The 26,285-nt window shown below is 42.5% G+C and overlaps 1 protein-coding gene across 4 annotated transcripts in view; it reads right to left on the bottom strand.

Moving 5' to 3' along the window:
• Nucleotides 1-4,162: 4,162 nt before the first annotated feature.
• Nucleotides 4,163-26,285, bottom strand: part of APBA1 (amyloid beta precursor protein binding family A member 1) — a 51,852-nt gene continuing 29,729 nt past the window's right edge. The window contains exons 5-14 of one of the 4 annotated variants that reach the window (XM_033163652.1): nucleotides 22,095-22,240; nucleotides 19,595-19,627; nucleotides 17,816-17,902; nucleotides 17,217-17,249; nucleotides 16,939-17,124; nucleotides 15,350-15,529; nucleotides 14,487-14,699; nucleotides 13,330-13,449; nucleotides 11,035-11,175; nucleotides 4,163-4,298 (exon numbers count right to left, since the gene is read on the bottom strand). In XM_033163652.1, the coding sequence (XP_033019543.1) occupies nucleotides 4,227-4,298; nucleotides 11,035-11,175; nucleotides 13,330-13,449; nucleotides 14,487-14,699; nucleotides 15,350-15,529; nucleotides 16,939-17,124; nucleotides 17,217-17,249; nucleotides 17,816-17,902; nucleotides 19,595-19,627; nucleotides 22,095-22,240 (1,211 nt within the window). In that variant the 3' untranslated portion in view covers nucleotides 4,163-4,226. The remainder of the gene's footprint in view (nucleotides 4,299-11,034; nucleotides 11,176-13,329; nucleotides 13,450-14,486; nucleotides 14,700-15,349; nucleotides 15,530-16,938; nucleotides 17,125-17,216; nucleotides 17,250-17,815; nucleotides 17,903-19,594; nucleotides 19,628-22,094; nucleotides 22,241-26,285) is intronic. The other 3 variants (XM_033163653.1, XM_033163655.1, XM_033163656.1) reach the window with 3 other exon arrangements.

Below are 26,285 nucleotides of genomic sequence, written 5' to 3'. Positions count from 1 at the left end.
CACTCTGTTAAGTAAAGGAATGTAGCACACATGAATACATCACAACAAAACAGAGGCCAAAAAAATTAAAAATAAAGTAAAAAAAAATAACCACCCCATCTCACCCACAAGCTGCATTACAGAGAAAGGGGCCAGAAACCTGTGATAAGAGTCTGAGAAATTACATTCAGTAAATGTGCAGTTTCAACATTCCAGGCTCACATTTATATGTAGAGAGAGAGAGCTCATCAAGTTTAGTGTTTACAAAGAACAATATTGTTACAAATACAATACTATACTTCTCCTGACGCATTTCAATGATTTCTATTCACCCTCTTTACAGAACAATAGTATAAATTTCATATTCTTTAGTACTGTGCTCAGTCCCTACGTATATATATACACACACAAACACACTTGCCATCTTCAGACACAGATTTCTTTTTATTCCCAGCAGTACAAAGACCTCCCCTCCCTCTTCCCAAAAGCTTGTACTTGAAAAATTCCAAAACGTATTGCAAATTATAATGCAGTTCAGACGCACACATAGAAAAATGGCAAATCAAGAGGCAATTTCAACTGTTTTGTAAACACAGAAGAATTAATAAAGTATACAAGTAGGCAACTATCATTCTTGCTGGAGTTTAGCAAACTTGAAGTATAAAATAAATTCTTCCTTTGATCCCAATACAGTACGTAATGCTTACTAGAATTTATTAACAAGCTGTTAAAACATCAATTTTAACATAACCTTTCAGTCCATATGGTTCTTTAACATTGAGAGGTATAGAGCTGGTTACCTAGATCTGTTTTGGAAATTAGGTCACAAGTCAGATTCCCTATGTACAAGCAGTACAACACTGCAACCGTGCTGAGAAATGTCCACATGAACCAGGTTGTATGTGAACATAGTTGACAAATGTTTTTTGTAATTGTGACAGCGCTTTCCCAAACTTCTGCAGTTCTAAGCAGCAGCAGCACAGTTTGTCTCCATGTCTGGCTACCCCTTCCACTGGACCTGTGAGACCCTGTGTGCGACAGCCCTGTGTGTGTGAAAGCAATATGAAAACTTAAGATGGAGCAATAAAGCCCAAGCCCAAATAAGTTTAAGACATACATAATTTTACTCCCATGTAATAATTTGAAAGACTTCAAGTTAAGGACATGGTTAAGTTTCTACCAGTAATGGTCTGATTTTTATATATATCCATTCCAGTCCCATTTATATCCTAGTATCTTGGATGTTTCTTAATAACAGCTGTGAAAAGATGCCTCTTGGATAAACCTGAAAAAGAAATAGATCTATTCTGAGAGTCAACATGGTTGAGAACTAGGAATGGTTGGACTTTCAAGACCAGCTTTTCATTCAGGGATTTTCTGGAAAAGCTGTTCTGTATATAGAGAAACAAGATTTTCCTGATTGGATGTCAATAAGATGAATAATGGCTTAGGACAGGCATAGGCAAACTTGGCCCTTCAGATGTTTTGAGACTACAATTCCCATCATCCCTGACCACTGGTCCTGTTAGATAGAGATGATGGGAGTTGTAGGCCAAAAACATCTGGAGGGCCAAGTTTGCCTATGCCTGGCTCAGGAGGAAGAAAGTGTATTTCCTTGTGGGGAGGGGGAAGAAAGGGCTATAGGTTAGTTGGAGTTGGTAGGAAAAAATGGTGAATAACACTATGTATAATTTAATTTTATATGTTCTATATACTGTACATTTGCTACTTTTGCATTTAGTTAAGGAACTTAGGGGTTGTGTGTTGTTGTGTAAAGCAGATGTTCATTCAAAACAGCTTACTGAATCTAGGTAGCCTCAGACTAAGTACAAACTATGGCTGTTAATCTGGAATACCAACATTACTATCTTTAGAGATCCCATGGTTTAGAATCCCTTTGATTTCTTAAGAGTTATGCAGTGTTGTTACACTTAAGATATTCAATTCCTATATTTCTTTGCATCATTCATTATTTGTCCTAGTCAAAGGATGCTGATTGTTCTCTTTTCTACTGCAACTCCCTATTTCAGAAGTGAAAATGCAATCCTTGCATGCTGCACATTTTCCCTGTAGGAAAGCTGTAATGACACACACAAAATCCACATTTTTCCAGGTCATTTCCAGGGTGGCTTTTTCTCCCTCTCCAACTTTTTGTTCATTTACATCTGACTCCCCCTGTGTCACAGCTAAATAAATTTAATAGGCTGTAAATCCTACAGCTGAAAATAATTCTTCTGGTTTTGCTTTGGAAAAAATGTGGCCAATTTGCTAATGGTTTCCTATCTAGCATGCTGTCCAGGTGGACAACACTTCTCTTCATTACATGCATTCAAATACTGCCCCCTCCAATGCAGAGTTGCCTCTTGGTTTCAGTGGGCTGAGAGGTCAGCCAAGTGTTGCTAGAGTTGTCCATATTGTTGCTAGAGTTGTACAGGTTGAAATATTTTTCTCTCTCTTATTATCTCCTATAAGACTACTACAGGGTGAGTCTTTTAGAAGAGGCCCTGTGGAACATGTGCACTCTGTATCCACAGGGCCTCTTTTGAAGGACTCACCCTGTATATGAGCAATATTATGTACATGAACAATTCTTTTGTGAATGAAGAAAGGGAATTAACATTCCATTCCTTAGCCTCCCTAACAACTTGTGTGTATCACAGGGCTTGGTTGTGGCTCAAGCATCTGTCACACAACCAGCTCCTTTCCCTCCTAGAACTTCCATGGCTGTAGTGGGAAGTAGAATCCACATGTAACACCCATGCAGGGCACTGAATCCCATCACAATCTGCAACATGTGTGCATATCCATGCAACATGCAAACACCCCCAACCCCTTCCCCTGATACGTCAGTGGTGCCCTGCTCTGTAAATTGGGTTGCCACTTTATCAGTAGTATTCCAGATTTCCTACCCCCTACACACAATATTAGGTTCTTTCCTACAGAGAATACTGGGACCCCTTGAAGAGAAACACATGTATTGTGAATGACATGATCTCTTGTGGGCTCTACCCCAAAAAGGATCATGCCATAATAAATTTTTAAGTGTACCACAGGAGCATATTACAGTCTATGGACTACTTTGATTTTAAATATCATGACCAAAATCTTTTGGAATACTCTTTCATTGCATGAGCATCTACAGTAAGTGAGCATACTCTTTTAGCATCCCAGGCATGGGATTAACTTTACATATATTTATATATATTTATATATATATTACAAAATAAATTAAGTTTATACCTTCCACTATTTTGCTATAGTCCAAAATTAATGAGAAATTTTCTTTAAAAAAAATTAAATACAAACTTTTGGACCAAAGATATGTTAGAAGTAAACTGGCTCAGAACAATAAAACTGCATGTAGACTTGCTGAAAAATCATAAATATAAAGCATACAGTTTTAAAATGTGACAGCCTATCAGCCCACAGACACATTCATACATACACAAATGGGAAAAAAGCTAGAAAGTTAAGATCTGACAGCAGTATTGCCCCAACACCCCACACTGTTTCTGGTGGACCACTCAATCTTAGAAAGTACGGAATAGAAAAGCCATTGCAAGAAAAATCACGCTGCACATGACAAAGAGGAGACTTTTGGGAGTGTGTGAGGTGGTGGAGAAAGACCTTGCGGCATCATCTCTAGACAATGTACATTTTATTCCCAGAGGATTTTCAGCATGGGATGAGCAGAACCCTGCAGCAGTCCCCTCCCTCCTCATAGACAGGTGTGGAGCTACATTAGAAAGCAGAGCTCACCTGAAAGACAAGGTGTCATCCCATTTCCTTTTTCAAACACATCACAACTTTTTCTTTAGGGCAAAATTGTCAGCTTGTTGCTAACATACACCTAACAGCAACTATGTACGATAAAACAAATTTGCATCCTTTCTGTCACTCAAAGAGAATTTTACCTATTTGGTAAAAAGAGCTTTCTAACTTTATTTTCTATCCTAACACCCAGAGAAGCATAAAATAATGATGTAGCTGGAACTGTGTGTGTGTGTGTGTGTGTGTGTGTGTGTGTGTGTGTGTGTGCACAAGAATATCTTGGTTAGTTTTCTGTTTTGTGAAGAATTACATAAAACTAGTAGTAAAAAGGTGCAACCCAAAATGTCATCTTGTACACAGAATGATAAAAGGTGAGAAACAAGAGCGAGACATGTTGCTGCAGACATCAAAATGCAGCACAAGAAAACTCCACTAACAAGGAAAAGCGTCCCCCATGCACACGGGGTGGGGCAGCTTTAGATGTAAACCGGTTGTTCCTGTGCGGTCAAGAGTCTGTACATGGCAGCTGGCATGGTCTTCATATGAATCTGGAGAAAGGAAAGAAATAATGGCGTTAGTTTCTTATATGCATTTTCCAAACTAAAAAGTATTGTACATTCATAGTTAGCCTTCTGAGAATTGAAGTGCTCCTTCCATCTGCGCAAGGGATTGAGACCTAGCAGAGGTTCCCACTGGAGGTAGGGTGGAAGGAAGGGATTTCAGCTTAGCTAAACTTCCCTTGGCAGTTTGCCAACTTCACACACTGTTGTGGAGGGTTTCCCATGCCCCTAGAACAGATTTGTGGGGCTTACAGGGGCCTGCAGAGAGAAGGAAAAATAAGCAAGTATCACTTCCTTCAGCAGGAAAATCCTGTGAATGGAGTTCTGCTTATGGAAATACTGCTTGCAATCCTTTGTGTTCAGGAATGAGGGAGATGCTCAACAAAAGGGGAAAGGAAAGAAAGGGTGTGTCGTAAATTAAGGTACAGTACTTGAGATTCTACATTTGTGCAAAGACTGCAACACCATCCATATCATCTAAGTTAGAAGTCACCACTTACTGAGTTCAAGTAAACATAGGCATCATCAACAGATGCAAACATTAACCAAATGGGAACAAGTGTGCTACAGTTATCTTCAGTCTTTTCAGACCCAGGACACGATCTCTAAGCATGTTTATTAATTTATTTTATAATAATCATTTATTTTTTCCTCCTCACTTGCATCATCTGTATTTCTTCATCTCCTTCCATCTTTAATACAACAAAAAGAAAACACTATGGTAGCATGGGGACTAGTTCAAGCCATTTTAAATTGGGATATAGTCAAATTGTGGGTTGCAATTTGAGGGCTACAGCTGTAGTGAATAATAATTTAAAAAAAAACCTGCCCATCTAGCTGGGTTTCCCAAGCCACTATGGGCGGCTGCCAACAGAATATTAAAAACAAGATAAAACATCAAACATTAAAAACTTCCCTAAACAGGGCTTCCTTCAGATGTCTTCTAAAGGTCTGATAGTTGTTTATTTCCTTGACCTCTGATGGGAGGGCGTTCCACAGGGTGGGCGCCACTACCAAGAAGGCCCTCTGCCTGGTTCCCTGTAACCTCACTTCTCGAAGTGAGGGAACCGCCACAAGGCCCTCGGAGCTGGACCTCGGTGTCCGGGCTGAACGATGAGGGTGGAGACGCTCCTTCAAGTATACTGGGCCGAGGCTGTTTAGGGCTTTCAAGTTTCAGTCCAGAAACGTACTGGGAGCCAATGTAGGTCTTTCAAGACCGGTGTTATGTGGTCTTGGCAGCCCCTCCCAGTCACCAGTCTAGCTGCTGCATTCTGGATTAGTTGTAGTTTCCGGGTCACCTTCAAAGTTAAGTCCCATGTAGAGCGCATTGCAGTAGTTCAAGTGGGAGATAACCAGAGCATGCACCACTCTGGCGAGACAGTCCGCGGGAAGGTAGGGTCTCAGCCTGTATACCAGATGGAGCTGATAGACACCTGCCCTGGACACAGAATTAACCTGCGCCTCCATGGACAGCTGTGAGTCCAAAATGACTCCCAGGCTGCGCACCTGGTCCTTCAGGGGCACAGTTACCCCATTCAGGACCAGGAAGTCCCCCACACCTGCCCACCCCATCCCCCAAAAGTAATACTTCTGTCTTGTCAGGATTCAACCTCAACCCATTAGCTCCCATCCATCCTCCAACCTCTCACACAGGACATTCACTACCTTCACTGGTTCTGATTTAAAGGAGCTGGGTATCAAACGACTACCAGCAGCTTTATATAGATGTTAAAGGGCATGAGGCAAGAGGACGGAACCCTGAGGCACCCCACAAGTGAGCCCAGGGGTCTGAACACTCATCCCCCACCACCACTTTCTGGACATGGCCCAGGAGGAAGGAGCGGAACCACTGTGTAACAGTGCCCCAAAGGCCGCTGAGAAATCCAGCAGAACTAGGAAACAGCTTTCACCTTTGTCCCTAGCCCGCCGGAGATCATCGACCAGCGCGACCAAGGCAATTTCAGTCCCATGATGACGCCTGAATTCCAATTGGAAGGGTCTACATCCTCCAGGCATGCTTGGAGTTGTTCAGCAACCACCTGCGCAATCACCTTGCCCAAAAATGGAAGATTTGAGATCGGGCGATAGTTGGCCACATTGGCCGGGTCGAAAAATGTTTTTTTAAGGATTGGTTTAATAACCACCTCTTTCAGCGGGTCTGGGAAGGCTCCCTCACAGAGGAAAACATTCACCACCCCGCGGAGCCCATTAACTAGACCAGGCTTCCTCAATCTCCACCCTGCAGATGTTTTTGGCCTACAACTCCCATGATCCCTAGCTAGCAGGACCAGTGGTCAGGGATGATGGGAATTGTAGTCTCAAAACATCTGGAGGGCCGAGGTTGAGGAAACCTGGCCTAGACCTTCCCTGCTTGCTTTTATGAGCCAGAATGGGCAAGGATCAAGGAGACAGGTGGTTGGTTTCACTCGTCCAAGCAGCCTGTCCACATCCTCAGAGGTAACGGATTGGAATTGATCCCATGCAACTCGACTAGACAGGACTCTAGCACTCTCCTGCCCCGGCCCAGCTCCCATGGTGGAGTCTACCTCTTTCCCAATCTGAGTGACTTTATCTTCCAAAAAACTTTGCAAAACTTTGCAAAATTGTTACCAGGCCCCAATGGCAAAGGTGGTTCTGTTAAATTGTGAACCACCTGAAAGAGTCTCGTGCTGCTGTTTTCTGCAGATGCAATAGAGGCAGTGAAAAAAGTCCTCTTTGCCGTTGCTATTGCCACTTGGTAGGATCAATGTTGAGCTCTGACCTGTGTCCAGTACGATTCAAAATGAGTTTTCTGCCACTGGCACTCTAGCTCAGCGATTGTTTCATCGCCCTCAGCTCCAGGGAAAACCATGGGGCTGTCCAGGCTCCATGCAATCAGAGAGGGCACTTTGGAGCCAGAGAGTCAATAGCCCTGGTCAACTCCACATTCCAGCGGGCCACTAGGGATGCAGCTGAAAGGCCATCAACATGGGATAAAGCATCCCCTACCACTCTCTGTAAACCATTTGGATCGATTAAGTGACGGGGGCGGACCATGCGAATCGGTCCACCTCGCTGCAGAGGGGAAGGGTTGCAGAGAAGTCCAGTTGCACCAGGAAGTGATCTGACCATGGCACTAGACAGCTGGACCTGGGAGAGCCAAATTAAAATGCCTGCTCAGTGAAAAAGCTCACTAGCCCCGAAAGCAAACGCCTTGCCCCTGCTGCCCCTTCTTCACTGGCTGGAAGGTACCAGAGCAGGTAATCAAGGCCTGACACCTGTAGAGTAAGGAGGAGAGCAGAAGGTGAGCCCTTGGCTTCCATTCTGCTGATTGCGGCATCATGTGTTCCTGTGAGGTAAGCCAGAATGGTGGAGGATATTGAGGGAAGGAAGCCAAAAGCTCACCTGAGCCCAATGCCCAGGATAAAGCTGTCAACCTTTCCCGTTTTTTGTGGGAAATTCCCTTATTATAGCAGTGTAGTCCGGGCAAACTACAGAAAAAAACGCTGGAACCTGGGCAAATTTGCAACATAAACGTTATTAATGGTATTTTTATGAGAATTGGGTGTAGAATAACATATTAAAAATTAGACAAAATTAAATGACAGGAACACTGTGAAATCGTGATTTCAAAATGGCCGACCTGTTGTATCAATTGTATTGTATTTCGATTAGTTTTCTAAACTTAATTGTGTGTATCCTATGTTTTTTAATTGTTGATATATTAGAAAATGTTGAAAACAGTCACGTTCTTCTAGCTGCGGACAATATTGATCACAATATTCTTACACTGTTGGTGAGAACACATTCCATGGTATGGGGATGATAGCAGCAATAACCCCAGCAAAAACCTTTTCTCGTTGTATTCCAAGAAAGAATATATTGAGCTGTGACTTAAAAGCTGCTGCATCTATCAACATTCATGAATATCGATTTGCATCCAGTACTCTCAGAGGCATTAAGTTTAAAATATTGCCTGATATCTATCCCACAAATCTCAAAGTAGATCTGCTGTGGAAACTGTCAAGGAACTTTGAACAACCAATGCCTGGCTGGTCTGGAATGATGCACTTAATACATAATAACCAAAACAACCAGAAAGTTGAGAAATCATCAGTACTTTTCCTACCTATCATTGATATGAAGCCCACTGAAATGACTTGCATCCTGTCTACCTTAACATACCTACGAGATTTAGCTCTTAAGCACAATATACCAACTATCATAACATTTGATCAGCCACTCTTTTGGAAAGCATCACAAATAGTTCATTCATCATGTGATGGTAGTGCTCTCAAGGACATATTCTATTGCTTGGTTCCTTTCATACTCTCATGAATCTTCTTGGGGCCATTGGTACACTCATGGCAGGATTGGGCCTTAAAGAAATCCTCGAAGAGATTTATGGGGAAAATACAGTAGTGCATATGTTAAATGGGAAATCAGTATCAAGAGCTTTTCGTGGACATTTGATTCTCGATTCATGCTTAAGTGGTGAAATAATGTCGCAGATAATTGAAGATCATTCAGAATTCCCCCAGGTCTTAAAAGAAGCTTCTGCACTGTATGATTCACTAGTGTCCTGTAACAAAACTATAGAAGAAGGGGATTCTTCACAGACTATGATACACATAAGCTGTGCATTGGATGCAAAGAAGAGCGAACTGAAAGCAAACTCAGCAACAAGTAAACTATGGCTTAAGTATCAAAATATGGTTGATCTTGCTAGAAAACTCATCACAGCAGATAGAACTGGTTCATAGAAAATGCATATTGATGCCATACATCAGTGTCTACCCATTTTTGCAGCTGCTAATTACTTGAAATCAGCATACCTATATTTGCAGAATATAATTCTGTTGCCAACAACAAATGCGACTGTTTCTGCAATGTTTGAAAAAGGATTTCATGTGATACGCGGAAGTGAACGGTACTGGGCAGGATTGGGTTCTGACTTAGTAATCGAACAATGTCTGGTGTGCTCTCTTAAAACTACAGGGTGTTTGACTAGAGGAAGTGGATTGACTGGCGTTCAGAGAGCAGTTTGGTCTTTATCATTGCCTGTATCGTCAGGGTATAATCTAGCTATGCAGGAGTTTACCAATGTGTCATATTCATCAAGTGAACAACACAAGGAACTATCTAGTGCAAGGCTGATTAGAGACAAAAGTGATTCACAACTGGTATTGAGCAAGTTGCAAGCATTCCCGCCATTGACACCCGAGTCAAGTCTGCGTAATATTGTAACAGGTGTAACTGCAGATTTGGCAAATGTTAATGTGCATGAATTGCAAGAAGTTGGTAAGGTCATTGTAGCTAAACTTATTGACCAAGAAGTTTTTGCATATAAATGTAAGCGTTCTGACAAAGTTAAAACATTAGCGTTCTCTGCTGCACTGAAAATTCCTGGAGATGATGAAAGAACGATTGACCCAGCATTGCTGTTTCAAAGGCTATTGGACATTGTTAACACAGGCGAACTAAATTTGGAAGAAGTGCTGCAGTATGAATTGTGCTCATACCCACCTTCATTGTTCAAATCATGCTCTATACCCAGGAAGGCTGACAAGCCACAGATAGTACATGTTATCAAAAAATATGTGATGCAGAAACAGAATAGTTGTAGTACCGAATACATTCCAAGAAGTGATCAATTCGTGTTAGATGGTGGTCCGCTGCTGCATTGCCTTAAATGGAAGAAGCATGAAACGTATGACGACATTTGTTGTTGTTCAGTCGTTCAGTCGTGTCCGACTCTTCGTGACCCCATGGACCAGAGCACGCCAGGCACGCCTATCCTCCACTGCCTCCCGCAGTTTGGTCAGACTCGTGTTGGTAGCTGTGAGAACACTGTCCAACCATCTCATCCTCTGTCGTCCCCTTCTCCTTGTGCCCTCCATCTTTCCCAACATCAGGGTCTTTTCTAGGGAGTCTTCTCATCTCATGAGGTGGCCAAAGTACTGGAGCCTCAGCTTCAGGATCTGTCCTTCCAGTGAGCACTCAGGGCTGATTTCTTTAAGGATGGATAGGTTTGATCTTCTTGCAGTCCATGGGACTCTCAAGAGTCTCCTCCAGCACCAAAAGTGCCTTATTGTGACCTTGTTTCAATGTAACATTGCTTTCACTTTGTTGTTTTTAGCAAACATTTAAATACAGAAATTATGTAGCCTAATAACTAGATCAATGACAACTTTGTATTATTTTCCCTGACGTTTGGTAACAACAATTAAAAAACATAGGATACACACAATTAAGTTTAGAAAACTAATCGAAATACAATACAATTGATACTGCAGGTCGGCCATTTTGAAATCACGATTTCACAGTGTTCCTGTCATTTAATTTTGTCTAATTTTTATATGTTATTCTACACCCAATTCTCATAAAAATGCCATTAATAGCGCTTATGTTGCAATTTTGCCCAGGTCATTTTGTATATTGACCGGACTAGTGGGGAACAGCAGGGAGGATAGACAACTATGGCCCAGGACCTGCCTTACCCCTTAGCACAACTTATCTAATCAATTTGATGTGAGGATAAGCCCCAAGATGCTGGAAGAAAAAAAGAAAACATACAGAGGTAAATGTTTGTACAACTAGACACATGGCCATTCCATGTACTCCCTGAGAATGCCCTAGTCTCAGCAGAAAGCCACACACAGCAGGAGGGCTGACCTGCCCACACCTGCCATCTTCTTTGATGGCAAAATGGCATAGAGGGGGATTGAAAATTGCCATCTCCTACCTCACCAACAGCGTTTGAGAGAATGTGAACAATCTTTTCATGAGGTGTTGCTACAACACTTTGCCCATTTATTTCAATGATTCGGTGACCCACTCGTACGCCTCCTCGCTCTGCAATGCCTCCTCGCATAAGGCTACAGATCTGGAAAGACAAGAATGACAGCTCACCATGTGAGGCCCTGGCAGGCGCTGCCGTTAGACCAACATTGAGTTCACACATCAGACATTAAAAACATCCCTAAACAGGGCTGCCTTCAGATGTCTTCTAAAAGTCAGGTAGTTGTTTATTTCCTTGACATCTGATGGGAGGGCGTTCCACAGGGTGGGTGCCACTACCGAGAAGGCCCTCTGCCTGGTTCCCTGTAACCTCGCAGTGAAGGAACCACCAGAAGGCCCTTTGTACTGGACCTCAGTGTCTGGGCTGAATGATGGGGGTGGAGATGCTCCTTCAGGAATACTTGGCCGAGGCCATTTAGGGCTTTAAAGGTCAGCACCAAAGCTTTGAATTGTGCTTGGAAACGTACTGGGAGTCAATGTAGGTCTTTCAGGACCTGTGGTCAATGGTCTCAGCGACCACTCCCAGTCACCAGTCTAGCTGCCGCAATCTGGATTAGTTGTCGTTTCTGGGTCACCTTCAAAGTTAGCCCCACATAGAGCACATTGCAGTAGTCAAAGCGGGAGATAACCAGGGCCTCCACCACTCTGGCAGTCTGCGGGCAGGGAGGGTCTCAGCCTGTGTACCAGACCTGTGCCTACATGGACAGCTGGGAGCGCCCAGGGGTCTGAACACTCATCCCCCAACACCACTTTCTGGACAGGGCCCAGGAGGAAGGCGCGGAGCCACTATATGAAAGTGCCCCCAGATCTCAGCCCTTCTAGACAGTCCAGAACGATGTTATGGTTGATGGTCTCTCACCCCTGTCCCTAGCCCGCCGGAGATCAAAGGAAACCACTTTAGAAAATTTAAATCATAGTTCCAATACATTTTGCTATTTACATTTGAGAGAGTAATAGGAAAGCATAGGAACCAATTTGTGGAGGCTGAGGGCCCATGCCCACCGCCATAAAATATTTGAGGAGGCCACCCCCCCCAAGTTAATGGGCATTACCATTCAAAGGGGGGTGTCTTGTGGTTAATTATGTGGGGTGGGGCTTACCTGAGACCCCCAAATATTTTATTCAAGTCTGGACCCCTGTATGGAAGTAACTGTCATTGTGAAAATGCATATTACTGGTCACTGGTTTTGTTATGGAATAACACAGCATCTCTAGATGAAAAATGTGTTGGTATTTTTAAAAGTGTGAAAACATTAACATCTGCTTTGCATACGAGAGGCAGATACATTGGAGCATGAAAAAGCAAATCAAATGATGGTCTTTCTAGTACAATGTTATTTGATACAAAATAAAGCATCTTAGGTGTCTTACAGGAGGGATCAACTGCATTAGGAGAAATTAATTACTCCTATGATCTATATTCTGTATTAGGGATCATATTTAAAAAATCACTAGCAGCTTCAGTGTTATCCTGGCACCATGAACTTACACCTCAATAACTATAGTCACACCCTCACACATCAACAGATTTCAGCTGCCATGCCTCTGGCTTTACAAATTAATCATGGGAATATTTCTACCACACACCCAGCCGCTGCAAAAGCAACAATGTGCACTCTGCAATCCCCTTCAGTTACACTACCCCAATCTACCATCAATATTATTAACATCTCACTTTCCTTATTTAATTACTAAATATTATTCCTTCAATCAATCATAATATTTTTTTATTTATTTACGGGTTTCCCCAGGCACTTGGTGGCTTACAGAATATATAAAATATAATAAAGCATCAAACATTAAAAACTTTCCAATACAGGGCTCCCTTCAGATGTCTTCTAAAAGTTACGTAGCTCTTTATCTGCTTGACATTTGAAGGGAGGGTGTTCCACACGGCGGGTGCCACTACCGAGAAGGCCCTCTGCCTGGTTCCCTGTAACTTTGCTTCTCACAGTGAGGGAACCGCCAGAAGACCCTCAGAGCTGGACCTCAGTGTCCGGGCAGAACGATGGGGGTGGAGACAATCCTTTATTCATTTGCTTTAACTATCAGGCCCTTAATGTTTATGCAGATATGCTTTTGCTTTAACTATCAGGCCCTTAATGTTTATGCTTTGGCTAAAATTCCATACACTTGTATATAAAAGTTAAGTGCTTTTGAAATCAACTTCCTTTTTTATTAAAGAAAATATAAATAGAGCTAAGTTTATAAACAGTTAAGGATGTCAAATGCTACTTACAATGCCATTCTGAACACTGAAGCCAAGCTGATATCTGAGGTCTGGTCTTCTGATAAGGACAGTAGTTACTGGAGGGCATCTGACTATATTCAGCTTAACTCTAGCCTGGTTTTTCAACCCCTTAAAAATAATATGGCAAATAAAATGTTAAATTAATCTTAGTTTGTGCTGGAACATTACACTTTAGATCAACCTGATGTGCACTATGGTACCATTTGCTCCATCATCACAATTTAAAAACATGCACAGCAGAAATACAAGCTCATGTTACAGAACTTGAATGTAAAATGATAACAAATGCAAAGAGTAGCCACACAATAAAGTGTAGCTACACAACTTCATCCAAGAAAAATTGCTGCAGTGGAAAGGGATTCTGCCACACAGGAATGGCTCCCACAGCACTTAGGAAAAAGTGGAATTTACTTTAAGCCACTTCATTTCATAGAATTGTAGAGCTGGAAAGGACCCCAAGAGTCATCTAGTCCACCCTCTGCAATGTAGGAATCTCAGCTAAAACACCCCTGAGAGACGGCCATCCAATTTCTGCTTGTTAATCAAGCAAAGATACATGCACATATATGTGGGAAGACAAGAAAGTAAATAAAACTACAACTGACAGGAGGCTATTCAGCAGCCATCTGGTGTACAAAGACACACAAGGCTGCAAGAGATTTTCATTCTGCTTTATAGCATTTGGGGTGGCTGGTTGGCTTTATTTATACACGGAAAAGCACCAGACAATCCAGACCCAAACATCGGCTGTGTTGCATATGCCCACCCCTTCACATTCCCGGTCAGAAAATGCAGTCGTTCCACAAATAACCAGAAAATACCTGGGCCATGGTACCCCTGAACAGGGAATGGCGATCCCAAATGTGGAAGGTATTTTCCATCTGAATGGAAACTAACAGCTAATGTCTATGCATTAATTGGCCACAACGCTCTTTTGCACAGGCTCCTCTGGGTCATCCTTTCATGCTCTAGAATGTCATCATCCTAACAGCTTGTGAATCCCATTGGCTTTCATGGTGCAAGGCTTTCCATGTGTGACCACACCGAAGCATCATCCCACTTTAACCTGCCAAGGAGCCAACAGCCTCCTTCCCTGCTACTCACACAGTCAGGAGCCCTTTCAAGACTAAGTCTATTTTCTGTACCTTTATGATACTCTGACAGGTAGAGAGTGGTAGGCCAACCAAACTGGTCCCGTTGATGGACATGATTTGGTCCCCTATGTTCAGCTTCCCCGATTTCTCAGCTGGTCCTCCATGCATCATATTTGCAATGATAACAGTAGGCAAGATGGATCCCCATCCGGACTCTACAATTACTACACCCAGAATTTCTCCCTTCTGCTTCTCAATGAAAACCTGAATTAGGGGAACAAAAAAACAAGAACAACATGAAACCTTTCTCCTCTATGAAACTGCCTTCAAGCGCACACACTTTGCTTCCCTCTTGCAACTAAATCAATGAAGGGCATCTGGAAGATTTACATCAATAAAAAGAGGTATAACATTATTATCTGTGCAATAGTGGAGTACAATAAAGCAAAGGAACTCAGTGGGATTATTATTATGGGTTTAAATGACTACGAATTACATCTTCATAAAGTTCTTTTTCTACAAATAGTTTAGCATTGTATCTCTCAAGCCAGCTTCAAACAGAGTTTTTGAAACGAGCTCTTGCAACCCCATGTTACAACTACGTAAGTGAAAATTCTGACTGCATTAACACAGCAGGCCAAATATTTGAAAGCTCTTCAAATACATGGCAGATGGGTCTCAAGTACATCACTGCATAAGAGAAAAAGATGATTCCTAATTTGGGTCATACTTTATTCAATCTTGATAAATTTAGCACTGTCCTAAAAATATAGAAAAGCGGGGCATGAGAGGAGGAAAGCAGGGACAGTGGAGGTCATTCTTGGGGAACTCTAATGGCTGTATAATTGTTACTAGAATTGGGTTGCTCAGGAGGCTATTAGCTCAATGGCTTTGTTATTAGAATGGGTACATACATCTTTGCAATTTTCAGACTTGGAGAAGTGGATCAGGTCATCATTGTACATGTCTTGGGTGTTGAGCAAGTCACTGTATTCCTTCTGACTCAGGTCTTCTGGATTTATCCCATTGGCCCTCAAGAATTCCTGGTAGGCCACACTAAATGCCTGACCTATGGACTGTGCAATTAGCTGTGCCTGCAGCAGTTGCCAAAGGGGAGGGGGAATGAAATAGGAACAAAATCAGACATACCAAATTAGTTCACAAAATGAAGTGGAAGCTGGAAAAGCTTTTAAAATGATGCAACTACAGAACACACATCAAAATGATTCTTTTTATGATTAGTGGTTGTTGAATCATTTGGCTCACTAAAGGCCATAAGGTGGGCAAAATATTGTGGGGGCCCTCAACAAACTGACAGCTAATATAAAAATTAGCCTCTTGTTCCTCACTTGCTTAGGGTCTCAAGAACATCACTGCATAAGAGAAAAAGATGATTCCTAATTTGGGTCATACTTGCAATTTGTGCTTCTGGGTCTGCTGTTATTCTCACCAACTCATACACCAAGAGTAGTCTAGATGGTGCCTTCCAAATGTCATGAACCAGGGGGTGGCGAACTACGACCTGGGGGCCAAATGCGGCCCACCAGGCTCATAAATCTGGTATGCGGACCCTGCCGCCCGCTCAGTCAGTCCCCGCGCTGAGCTAAACCGGTGCGGTGTCTCCTTGAGAAGAAGCCGAAGACGCCTCACTGCGCAGGGACTGACTTCCACAGTGCTGACATGGCTTCGGATTGGGAGTTCCTGCAGCCAATCCAAAGCCTTGCCGCCTGCGCACTGAGGTAAACCCGGCGCGGCCATGGACGGAGAGGTGGGCGGGGGATCTGGGCCGTACCATGGGCATCATGACGGGCGTGTTGCAGGGCTTCAGTCGGAGCTTGGCACTGCTGCTGGTGGCGAGCTCGGTGGCAGTGCTGGAGCAGCTGGAGGACAAGCTGTGCGCCGCCTGCCCGGCACTCCACGTGTGCGGCCTGCCCGCCGACCTGGTGTCGGATGGCGGGCCGTAGCGCGTGGAGCACGCCGCCTGGGAGCTCCATGGGGACGGACCAATGGAGCAGCTGCTGCTCGTCAACAACACCGCTGAGCAGGCAGCGTCGAGATGCACTCCTGAGCAGAGTGCGTTCCTCCTCCAGGTCCAGAGGCAGCTGCGGGACCGGCTTGCAGGTATTTATATTTTTCTAAATATAGTCTGGAGCCCCACAAGGTCTGAGGGACAGTTGACTGGCCCCCTGATCAAAAGGTTTGCTGACCCCTGTCATGGACTATAACTTGAGCCCCTGCCATGATGGGAGTTGTGGTCTACCAACATCTGGAGGGCACCACAATGACTGCCTGTCCTGAAAGAAAGGAAGCATTTGTTCTTCCTCTCTTGTCATTGTTTCCATCTCAAGCCATATCCAGCTGGGATCATCTGGGTCAGCTCTCCAGTCATCAGTTACTGCCCACCCCAGATGACTGAAGGAGGGACTTCTCTTGCACTGTGTTCAGTAGTGGTTGCATTTGAAAGTTTGTTCATTTTCAATGCAGAAACAATAAAGCTCCTTACATCCTCAGATTCAAAGACATGGCAGATCATTTTATACTGTCTCTTCCCATCCTGGGAGGGATGAGATGCCTCCACATTATCCTGGGAATTAGATCTTGGCATTCGCCTGCGAGCCATCAAGACGACTATATTCCCAATATCTGCAATGTAGGAAATGGTCCTCAGAGGATGATCCATCATAGTTTCCTAGAGAAGATAAACCCTTTCATTAGTGTTCTTCAGCACTAACACATAAGAATTAAAAAAAACATTGGCATTCAGTGCACACAAACACTTACGTTTTCCACATTAAAGGGAATTTTCATCACCTCCTAAAAGCAAAGAACAGTAGAAGTTCCCACTTGCAAGATCTCGAATTGCAGCAGTTTGAGGTCAGGATATCTATGTCTCTTTGCAGAAAGCATAAGCTTGTCTGATTTTGGACTACAGCAATCTAGCAGGACTTTTGAGTTATACTTGTAGCCCTATTAACTTTAATATGCTCCCTCCCCCATAATACTTATTTAAACCTAAAATGCTAGAAGGCGTTTACAAATGTAGCATTTTATTCTTCCTTGTCAAACTGACATTTCTTGGCATAACTTTAATTTTTGACCTTTCTTAGAGTAAGCATCTGCAAAAATAGTTAGGTCATAAAAGTGAACCTTTGTGAAATGAATGAAAAAAATAAATACAAAACTATGTTGATAGCTCCTTTTATAAAACATTTGGGTGCAATGATCTTCCTGCCTCACTTCACCCCCTAATAAATGATCTAAAACATGTTACCTTCAGGTAAATAAAAGGAACAAATGCAAATAAATACAGTATATGGGTGATGAATCAATGATGCAACAACACTGTCTTATTTTGATAAAGTGATGGGTATTTGCAGTACCTGAGTGTCTGCATTCAGCACTTTTATTCTCTGCGTTGAGATGAAGAGGTCAACTTCTGTCATGGGCTGAGATTCACCTTCAGGGGCCTGCAATTAAGGTCAGAATTAATCAGCAACAGCAACAACAAATAAGCATTTGAGGAGAATCCTTGAACAGAACTGTATTAGATCACAATTCAAAAAAGCCTTAGGACACAGTCATCAGAAGAGCAGTGCAACATGTAGCATTTAGATAGCAGAAGCTAATGGTAAGCATAGAGGTATGGAAGCTGTCTATAGGGGTACGAAATGTTCAAGTCAATACTGTGCACCAAAGTGTTAATTCCCTACAAATCTCTTGCCCATTATCCCTGTTCCTTTAAGCATTTTTCTCTCTGGTATGAAAGTGAAGCTAGATGAGCTCTTGCACATATCCCTCCTCCTCTTTCCCACACATAGAAAGAAAATACTGTGATGTTCACTGCCGTAGCTGGGAGCTCCCTCAGCCTATGAATAGTGGGCTCAAGGAGAGCCTGAGTATACACAAACCTCTGGTATTTGTCTTGATTGTTAACTTCCTAAATGTTGCAAGACTGTGCTTGAACGGCAGTGGGGGAAACTCTATAATCTATTAGAGCAGGAGTAGTCAACATGGTGCCCTCAAGATGTTGTGGGAGTCCACCTCCCCGAAGACCTGCCAGCCAACACAGCCTATGGCCAGGCAGGATGGGAGCTGAAGCCCAACCTGGTCTGGGGTGCACCATATTGGTTAACTCTGCATTACAGAGTGGTTATTTAACAGCGTTGAGGAAGATGGTATAGAGAAGAAATGGACAAGCATACATATACAGTGACCTTTCCTCAATGGCAGCCTTTTTATATTTGAATAATAATTTTGCGTTAGGAAAATTTGGAGCTTTTGTATATATCTATTTCTAAATTGTATTTAATAAGTGAATGAATAAATAACCTTGTCCTCAGTACCCCAGAAGAATGGGAAAAGAGAGGGGAGAGCAAGGTAATAATCCCAAAGTGCCCAGCTCTCCTCTCCTTTGATGATCATACAAAAACACTCCTTTTCACACATGCCAGTTTACATTTTTTCCACTCATGGTTGTTTTGGCAAAAAGAGCAAGTCACAAAGCCTGCAAAAATGGAAAACTAAAACACCCAACACACCCCAAAGATCAGAGTCTATGATGTATAATACAGGAATGTATAATGCAGTTCTGGTAGAAGAATCCCTGTGGTCACTAGAGGTTAAACATATAGGAGCACAATTTTGTACAGTAAAAATTGGCCAAATTTTTAGAGAAGCACCTAAAAATTCCATTTAAATCCCACAATGGTATGTGTTTAGTAATCTTAGTATAGTATATAATTTTTATGTCTATAAAGGTTTGGGTTTTTTTTGCATCCAGCAATTTAATAACCTCCATAAAATCAAATGAAACAACCGTTTAAACACACAGTTTTAGAAGCATACCATTTGATATATTTAAAACCTTTCTCAGTCAGCTCTACAGTTGGAAGATAGTTTTGGGAATAGCCTATTTTCCATTTAATTAAACCTTTCCATTACCCTACTAACATGAAATGGCTAATGGTAAACAACAAAGAGTAAACCATGCTACTGATTATTTGAAAAATGTCAATTTATATGGTGGTTCAAACAAATTGTAAGAAAAGGTTTGCTGGATACAGAATTTTTTTAAATAAAATGTGAAAATCAAAAGTAAGAAATGCAAAAACAAAACAAAAAAACAGGAAAAACATCAAGCTGATGAGTTTGTACTGCACCTTCTTTCTGCTTTTGGCTAATTTCTGGGCCATCTGCTTAGCATGTAATAAACAGAGACAGGAGAATAGTTAGAGAGGTACTTTCAGAGACTCCAAGTCAAGTAGGGATCTAGAACATCAAGACTATGACTGCCATCTAGCCAAATTAAGTTCTGCTTCATAATTCAAATTTCACACAGTTATAAAATAACCCTGTACACAGACACCAGTCGAGAGAGGAAGGCAGACAGACAGAAAAGGAAAACATTTTGCCCAGTAACTTTTTTTAAAAAAAGGCTAGCTGTCTTAAAGGAGAATCTACTGTTGACAGAGGAATAATTCTGCTAAAGAGCAACTTCAGCTGTTGCTACTGAATACATATGAAACCTGATTTCTTAAATCCACAAGAGAAAATCAATCCAGCCCTGACACTCCAATACAGCTAAACTCTATCCAATCCTAAACATGTTACTAGAACTCAATATAAACAGATGAGTCTTGTTTTTGTGGAGGCTGCTTGAAAACATCCTCGGCCAGACAGTTTGCCATGTAGATCCTTTGCCTCCGCTTCCAAGGAGAAACAGATGCTCGCCCTTCAGGTTGCCACCTGCTCTACACACACAGAGTAGTTGTCCTGCAGAGGATGTCACAAGCCACCTCCACTTGGCAACTGCAACTGTAAACCAGCCTTTGGGCAACTGACAAATGGCTATTCTACTGGAGGGCCACAGGTAAATGAGCTCCTGAGCCCCCACAGCTTCCTGATGGCAGTTGGCATGAGCATGGCAGATTTTTTTAAAAAATTGTCCCCTCCAGATGAGCAGCACTGCTAGGAAACTGTGTGCCTCTGTCAACTCCTATACTGGGTCTTCAATGTGTATGTACTAAAGGATCACACCATATGGAGGATGCCTACGACCAAGACCAACTGTCTAGGATTCCAGGTGTTATGTATGAATGGCTAGCAGCCATTTGGGCCCACAAATGGTTTTGACACAAAACTGACTTGAAAACTGATCAGCGGGTCGTGGCACAAAGCGGCTGTCTCCCAAACCATGCCCATAAACCCTCCACACAGAAACTGGGGTGGTGTTTCTCTAGGTGCCACACAAAAAATATATATTGAGAATTCATTCCAGATCTTTCACAAAAGTTGATTTTTGTGTGTTTGTGTGGCAGGATTTTTTTTTTGGGGGGGGGGTACTTTATTTCAGAATACTAACTGAACAATGATAACATGTGAATGCATGCCAAAAAAATCCAGAAAATCTCAGCAACTCTACTGCTACAAATGGTAAACACAGAAAGCCCTGAGTGTGGAGGTGAGACATAATCGAGGAGGAGTGATTGTACAGATGGCTAGAAAGAACACAAAGCTGTGGGTCTAGATAGAAGTGTTTCTGTTGTGTCCCTTCCATGCTATGCTCTAGAGACAAACACTCCTTTGGGGAATGCCATTCTGAGGTAGCAAACAGAAGATTGAACAATCCCTGTGAACCAAGCTAGTGCAGTGACCCCTCCTGACACCAGTGCTGTTGCTGCCCACCACTGCTGTGCAAGAGGGGAAGGGCAAGGTCAGGAACACCCAGCACATGGGTGGCAGCACCCTTGCTGTGAAGGTGGTTCTATATGTGGTTAAAGATTTCAATGAACCACTAAGGGGCCAGAACCATCAAGGACTCCCCAGCCACTCAATGTGCCAGGGGGCTGAGGCACAGGGGGAGCAGTGCTCTCAGTTACTGGCACAGTACAAAGACAACAGTTCTGGCAGTTTGTGCTGGATAATACAGCACAATGTCACTAATTTAAAATACTATTAAAATAAATTTTTTAAAATACAAATTATACTGTATGAATCTATACTTCTTATAAATTCTGTTTTTACATCAGATATCTACCAAAAATGCACAAAATGCCATTTTAAACTTCTTCAATCTTACCAGTGCATTTCTGAAAAGGCAGTATAGATTCAACTTAGCAACTACTGTATATCAGTATTTTTTTTCCTCCCTGCATGGTAAATCCTCAATGCCCATTCCATGGTCATCAGGTTCGTGTGAGCATTTTTCTTGGACTTGATCACAATGCAATATATGTTAAAACAGCAAGACGGTGTATTCAGTCTCCCAAACAATCCTTCCCTCACCCTCCAACCCACTGCATCCCCCACGGGCCTCTCCAAACTATTCGGAAGTGGGCCTACAGGGCTGAACACTTGCATTTCTGTACACTATGGATGGGCTGGATAATCTGTGTCTAGAATATGGGCAGAAATATTAATTTCCCTCCAGAGAGCCCTTTTGTTCAGATTATAAGGATTATGTAATAACGTCCACTGCTGTATGATGTCACTCACACAGCATGAAAGCATCTTATTGTATATGAAAAAATGACCAGGCAAATTTTGGGGTCCAAACACAAATTACTACTAGAGTGCATTTCAGGAGGGAGTTTAGGCATGCAACATTCCTAGATTCAGCTTTGACTCTTCCATAGACAGACAGCAAGGAAGATTCCTCACCTTGATTCGGCTCACAGCTTCCTGAGCCTGCATCATTCTCACATTCTTTGACGGAGTTTTGTCCGAAAGAAGCTGAGTAGAGCCAAGGTAATTGGCAGCAAATATGATTCCATCAATTAAATCTTCAGGATCACAGGGTCCAGGAACTACAGGATGGAAAAATTGAATTACTGAGCAAAATTATGCTGCTAATGGGAAAGAGAGAGAACACTCCACTTCTGGTGCCAGAAGCAAAGGCTGCAAACACAGCTTTGGACTGGCCGAAATTCATCATGATAGCAAAAGATCAGATACAATGAGAGGAGACAATGAGCGACCAGCTTCTCTGTCACAGAGACAGCACTGGATAATCCAACCTGACTCTTACATTTGCTCGTTCAGTTGAAACAAAAGTTCACCCTGAAGCAAAATAATCTCAATGGATTTTTCTCTTTCCTTGTCACAAAGGCACAAAGCACTGGCTTGGCCCCAACCCCACCTTCAACCAGGGTTATATAACATCAGATAGGCTAAAAACAAGGTGTAAAATAGCATAATCAGAGATGTGTGCAACAAGGAAATTAAATAAATTGCCACATATTAGCTTATTTATCACAATATATTTGGCTTTTTTTAAAAGAGGAGAGGTTGGTGGGGAAAGAGAAATAAGAGAAACTGGGTTGTGTAGTCTTGGGCTTTGGGTGTGCATGATTTTAAAGAAGTCTAATTTGATTCCCTTTTTTGACACACAGCTGCAAATGCTGCTTTCTGTGCATGTGCAGAAGCATACGGGAAGCTAAATTTCTCCTGTGATGAAGACGCATCCAGTCGCCTTTCTGAAGTGTCAATGAGGCAACACAGGCTGGGCTTCTCTGCAGCCATCTATTGCTGAGCAACTGTGGCTTTACCAATGGAAGATCTTTCCAGCTTTTTCCCCGGGTATCACCTGCATCTTTCCAAGGTTTTCTCTGCAATAACGAAGACTAGACACTGATATGTACCCAACTAAGGCAATCCCAGAAAGAAAGCATTAACCTAGTCCCACACCCTTCCTCAAATACAGTGGAGACTGGTCCATGCCAGTGAATGTGAAACTGCCCCACCAACCTCAGGCTAGCCCCCACCCCACCCCCCGACGTGCCTTACAACCAATCCAGGGAGAGTCATCTTGGTGTTGCCCTTGCAGAACACAGGAGGAGGAGGAGGATTGGGAAGAATAAAATTAATTGGCTCTCGCTCCACTTAGCAGAGGGACTTCTTCTCTATAAGTCCCAGCAGCTGCCCCTGACCAAATAGCTCTCAACTCAGGAGATCCTAAAAGGTATGCATAACCTATTAAGAAACTACCTTAGCCTTAACTTAGCTTAGCTGGACTAACTACACATCTATGACTAGCTCCTAAAATTATTTGACCGATGATTTGTTTTTTTATGTTAAATTTACTGGCTTGTTCCTACAAAGTACATAGTTTTGCACATGACAGCAACACAGTGTACTTTGGACAGAATATTTCAGCTCAGCCATATAGTCCTGGTGCAGGGAAGAGAAAATAGAACAGTCTGGCTAACAAACGACACAGCTTGATCTGCAGGCCAATGAGATCTCCTTTGCTTCCACTGCCCCCAGAGGAAGGACGGAGGGGAACCGATAAAAAGGGTACATTATAACTCAAATATGACAAGAATTAAATGAAAGGATATGCATGTGTGAGAGAGATAACTGTGGGACTTCTGTATTCACTTTCCATTTTAGGTGTTCCCACTGCCAATAATAACCCAGTGTTACAAGTTGTGCAGAAGTACAGTCGCAAAAAGAGAAAACAAATGTTATCATTGTTCTCTCCCATGCAAGTTTTGGATTCTAGCCTTTTCTGGCTACAGCATTCCAAGCCAGATGATCTTAAACACAATGCAACTTCTCTCTTTGGGAATAGATTTGCAATTAGGTTGAGCACTCTAAAGCAGAGTCTACTTTTTTTTGAAAACTAAAAAGCAGGTTTGGAAAAGCTCAGCATAACAAATGATAGGCTCAAGGACATCTTTGAAAGCAGGAATTGAAATTGGAAACCCGGCTTATTGTAAATCATGATTGTGCCTTAAATGTTCAAAGCCCTTGCTCAGATTGTATGAATCATAGAACTGTAGAGTTGGAAGGGAATCTCAGCTGAAGCATCCATGGCAGATGGCCATCCAACCTCTGCTTAAAAACCTCCAGGGAAGGAGAGTCCACAACTTCCTGAGACGGTTCCACTGTCAAACAGCTCTGACAGTCAGAAAATTCTTCCTGTTTGGTTGGAATCTCATTTTTTGTAACTTGAAGCCAACGGCTCAAATCCTACCCTCCAGATCAAGACAAAACAAGCTTGTTCCCTCTTCTATGTGATAGCCTCTGAGATAGTGGAAGACGGCTCTCATATCTCCTCTCAGTCTCCTCTTTTTCAGGCTAAACACACCCAGCTCCTTCAAGCGCTCCACATAGGGCTTAGTTTCCAGACCCTTGATCATCTTGGTTGCCCTCCTCTGCACACCTTCCAGCTTGTCAACATCCTTCTTAAATTGTGGTGCCCAGAATTGGGCACAGTATTCTAGGTGTGGTCTGAGCAAGACAGAATACAGTGGGACTACTAGTTCCCTTAATCTGGACACTAGACTTTTTTTGATGCAGCCTAAAATAGCATTAGTTTTTTTGCTGCTACATCACACTGCTGACTCATGAAAAGCTTGTGGTCCACCAAAATCCCTAGATCCTTTTCACATGTATGGCTAGTAAGCCAGGTGTTCCCCATCCTATATTTGTGTGGTTCTTTCTGTCCAAGTGCAGAACCTTACATTTGTCCTTGCTGAAATTCATTTTGTTAGTTTGGGCCCAGTTCTCCAACCTGTTATGGTCATTTTAAATTTTGATTCTATCTTCTGCAGAATTAGCCACCCCTCCCAGTTTGGCATTATCTGCTAATTTGATGAGCATCCCCTCAATTCCTTCATCCAAGTCATTTATAAAAGCACTGAACAACAACGGACCCAGAACAGAACCCTGTGGCACCCCCTTGCCACTTTTTGCCAGGGTGGCGAGGAACCATGAATGAGTACTCTTTGGGTTCTGTCAGTTAACCAGCTACAAATCCAGTCAAAAATCTTAAAAAATGATTTATGCTGAAAAATGTAAAAGCATACAGTGTGTGATACAAGAAGAATTTGTGGGGGTTGAGACAAAACACTGTCAACTGAAAAACAACAACCATTAAAAAACAAATCAGTATTCAATAAAACATAATTTTAAAGATGCAATCTGTTAACCAATTCAGCTGCATGCATGCAATTATAAATAGTCCATAACTTAGTCCAATACTATCCATGTTTCCAGTAGGTTTAATGTAATTTATTTGTTCCTAAGGACTTATAAGTCTGCAACCTAAGCCAATTTAATGTTCACAGAGGATATATTTTCTGGCAATAGTAGAGACATCAGAATACAGTGGTGCCTCGCTAGACGAAAAACTCACTAGACGAAGGCATTCGTCTAGCGGAAGGCTGCCCCGCAAGACGAATTTGTCTATGGGGCTGCCTCGCAAGACGAATTTGTCTATGGGGCTGCCTCGCAAGACGAATTTTTTTATTCGTCTAGCGAAAACCGCGGTTTGCATTGCCGCTTTGCTAGACGAAAAAACCGCTAGACGAAAATACTCGCAGAATGAGTTATTTTCGTCTAGCGGGGCACCACTGTATAAATAATAATGTTCTGAACAAAAGTCAGAATTGCACAGTGCTGGACTAAGACTGGGAAGACCCAGATCCAACCTCCACTAAGCCAAGAATCTCACACTCTCTGCCTGACCTACCTCACAGGGTAGGAGGGTGGGAGAAGACCCAGGTACCCTCTCCTAAGCTCTTTGGAGGAGGAGGTAGGATATAGTTGTAATAACTAAATAAATTTTAATGTACGTAAACCAGGGGTGGGCTAACCTGTTGTTGGACATCAAGTTCCATCAACCCCAATCAGCATGGCCAAGAGTCAGGGAAGATGGGAGCAATGTTTGGAGGGCCAAAGATTAGCCAACCTTTGGTTAAACAAAATACAGATTTACTCATTAAGTAGTTTACTGGTTACTGGTTTACTGGTTGTGCAACTGAAGGCTAATATTCAGGTGACCATTAACATCGGCATATAAAAACCCCCAGAGAGCTTGTTTGCACAAGACAGTTGGACAGAATC

Source organism: Lacerta agilis, chromosome 11 (genome assembly GCF_009819535.1).
Source record: "Lacerta agilis isolate rLacAgi1 chromosome 11, rLacAgi1.pri, whole genome shotgun sequence".
In the NCBI taxonomy this organism is placed as follows: Eukaryota; Metazoa; Chordata; class Lepidosauria; order Squamata; family Lacertidae; genus Lacerta; species Lacerta agilis.
The sequence above is the reverse complement of the archived record's forward strand: the minus strand, read 5'-3'. Positions and strand labels throughout refer to the sequence as shown.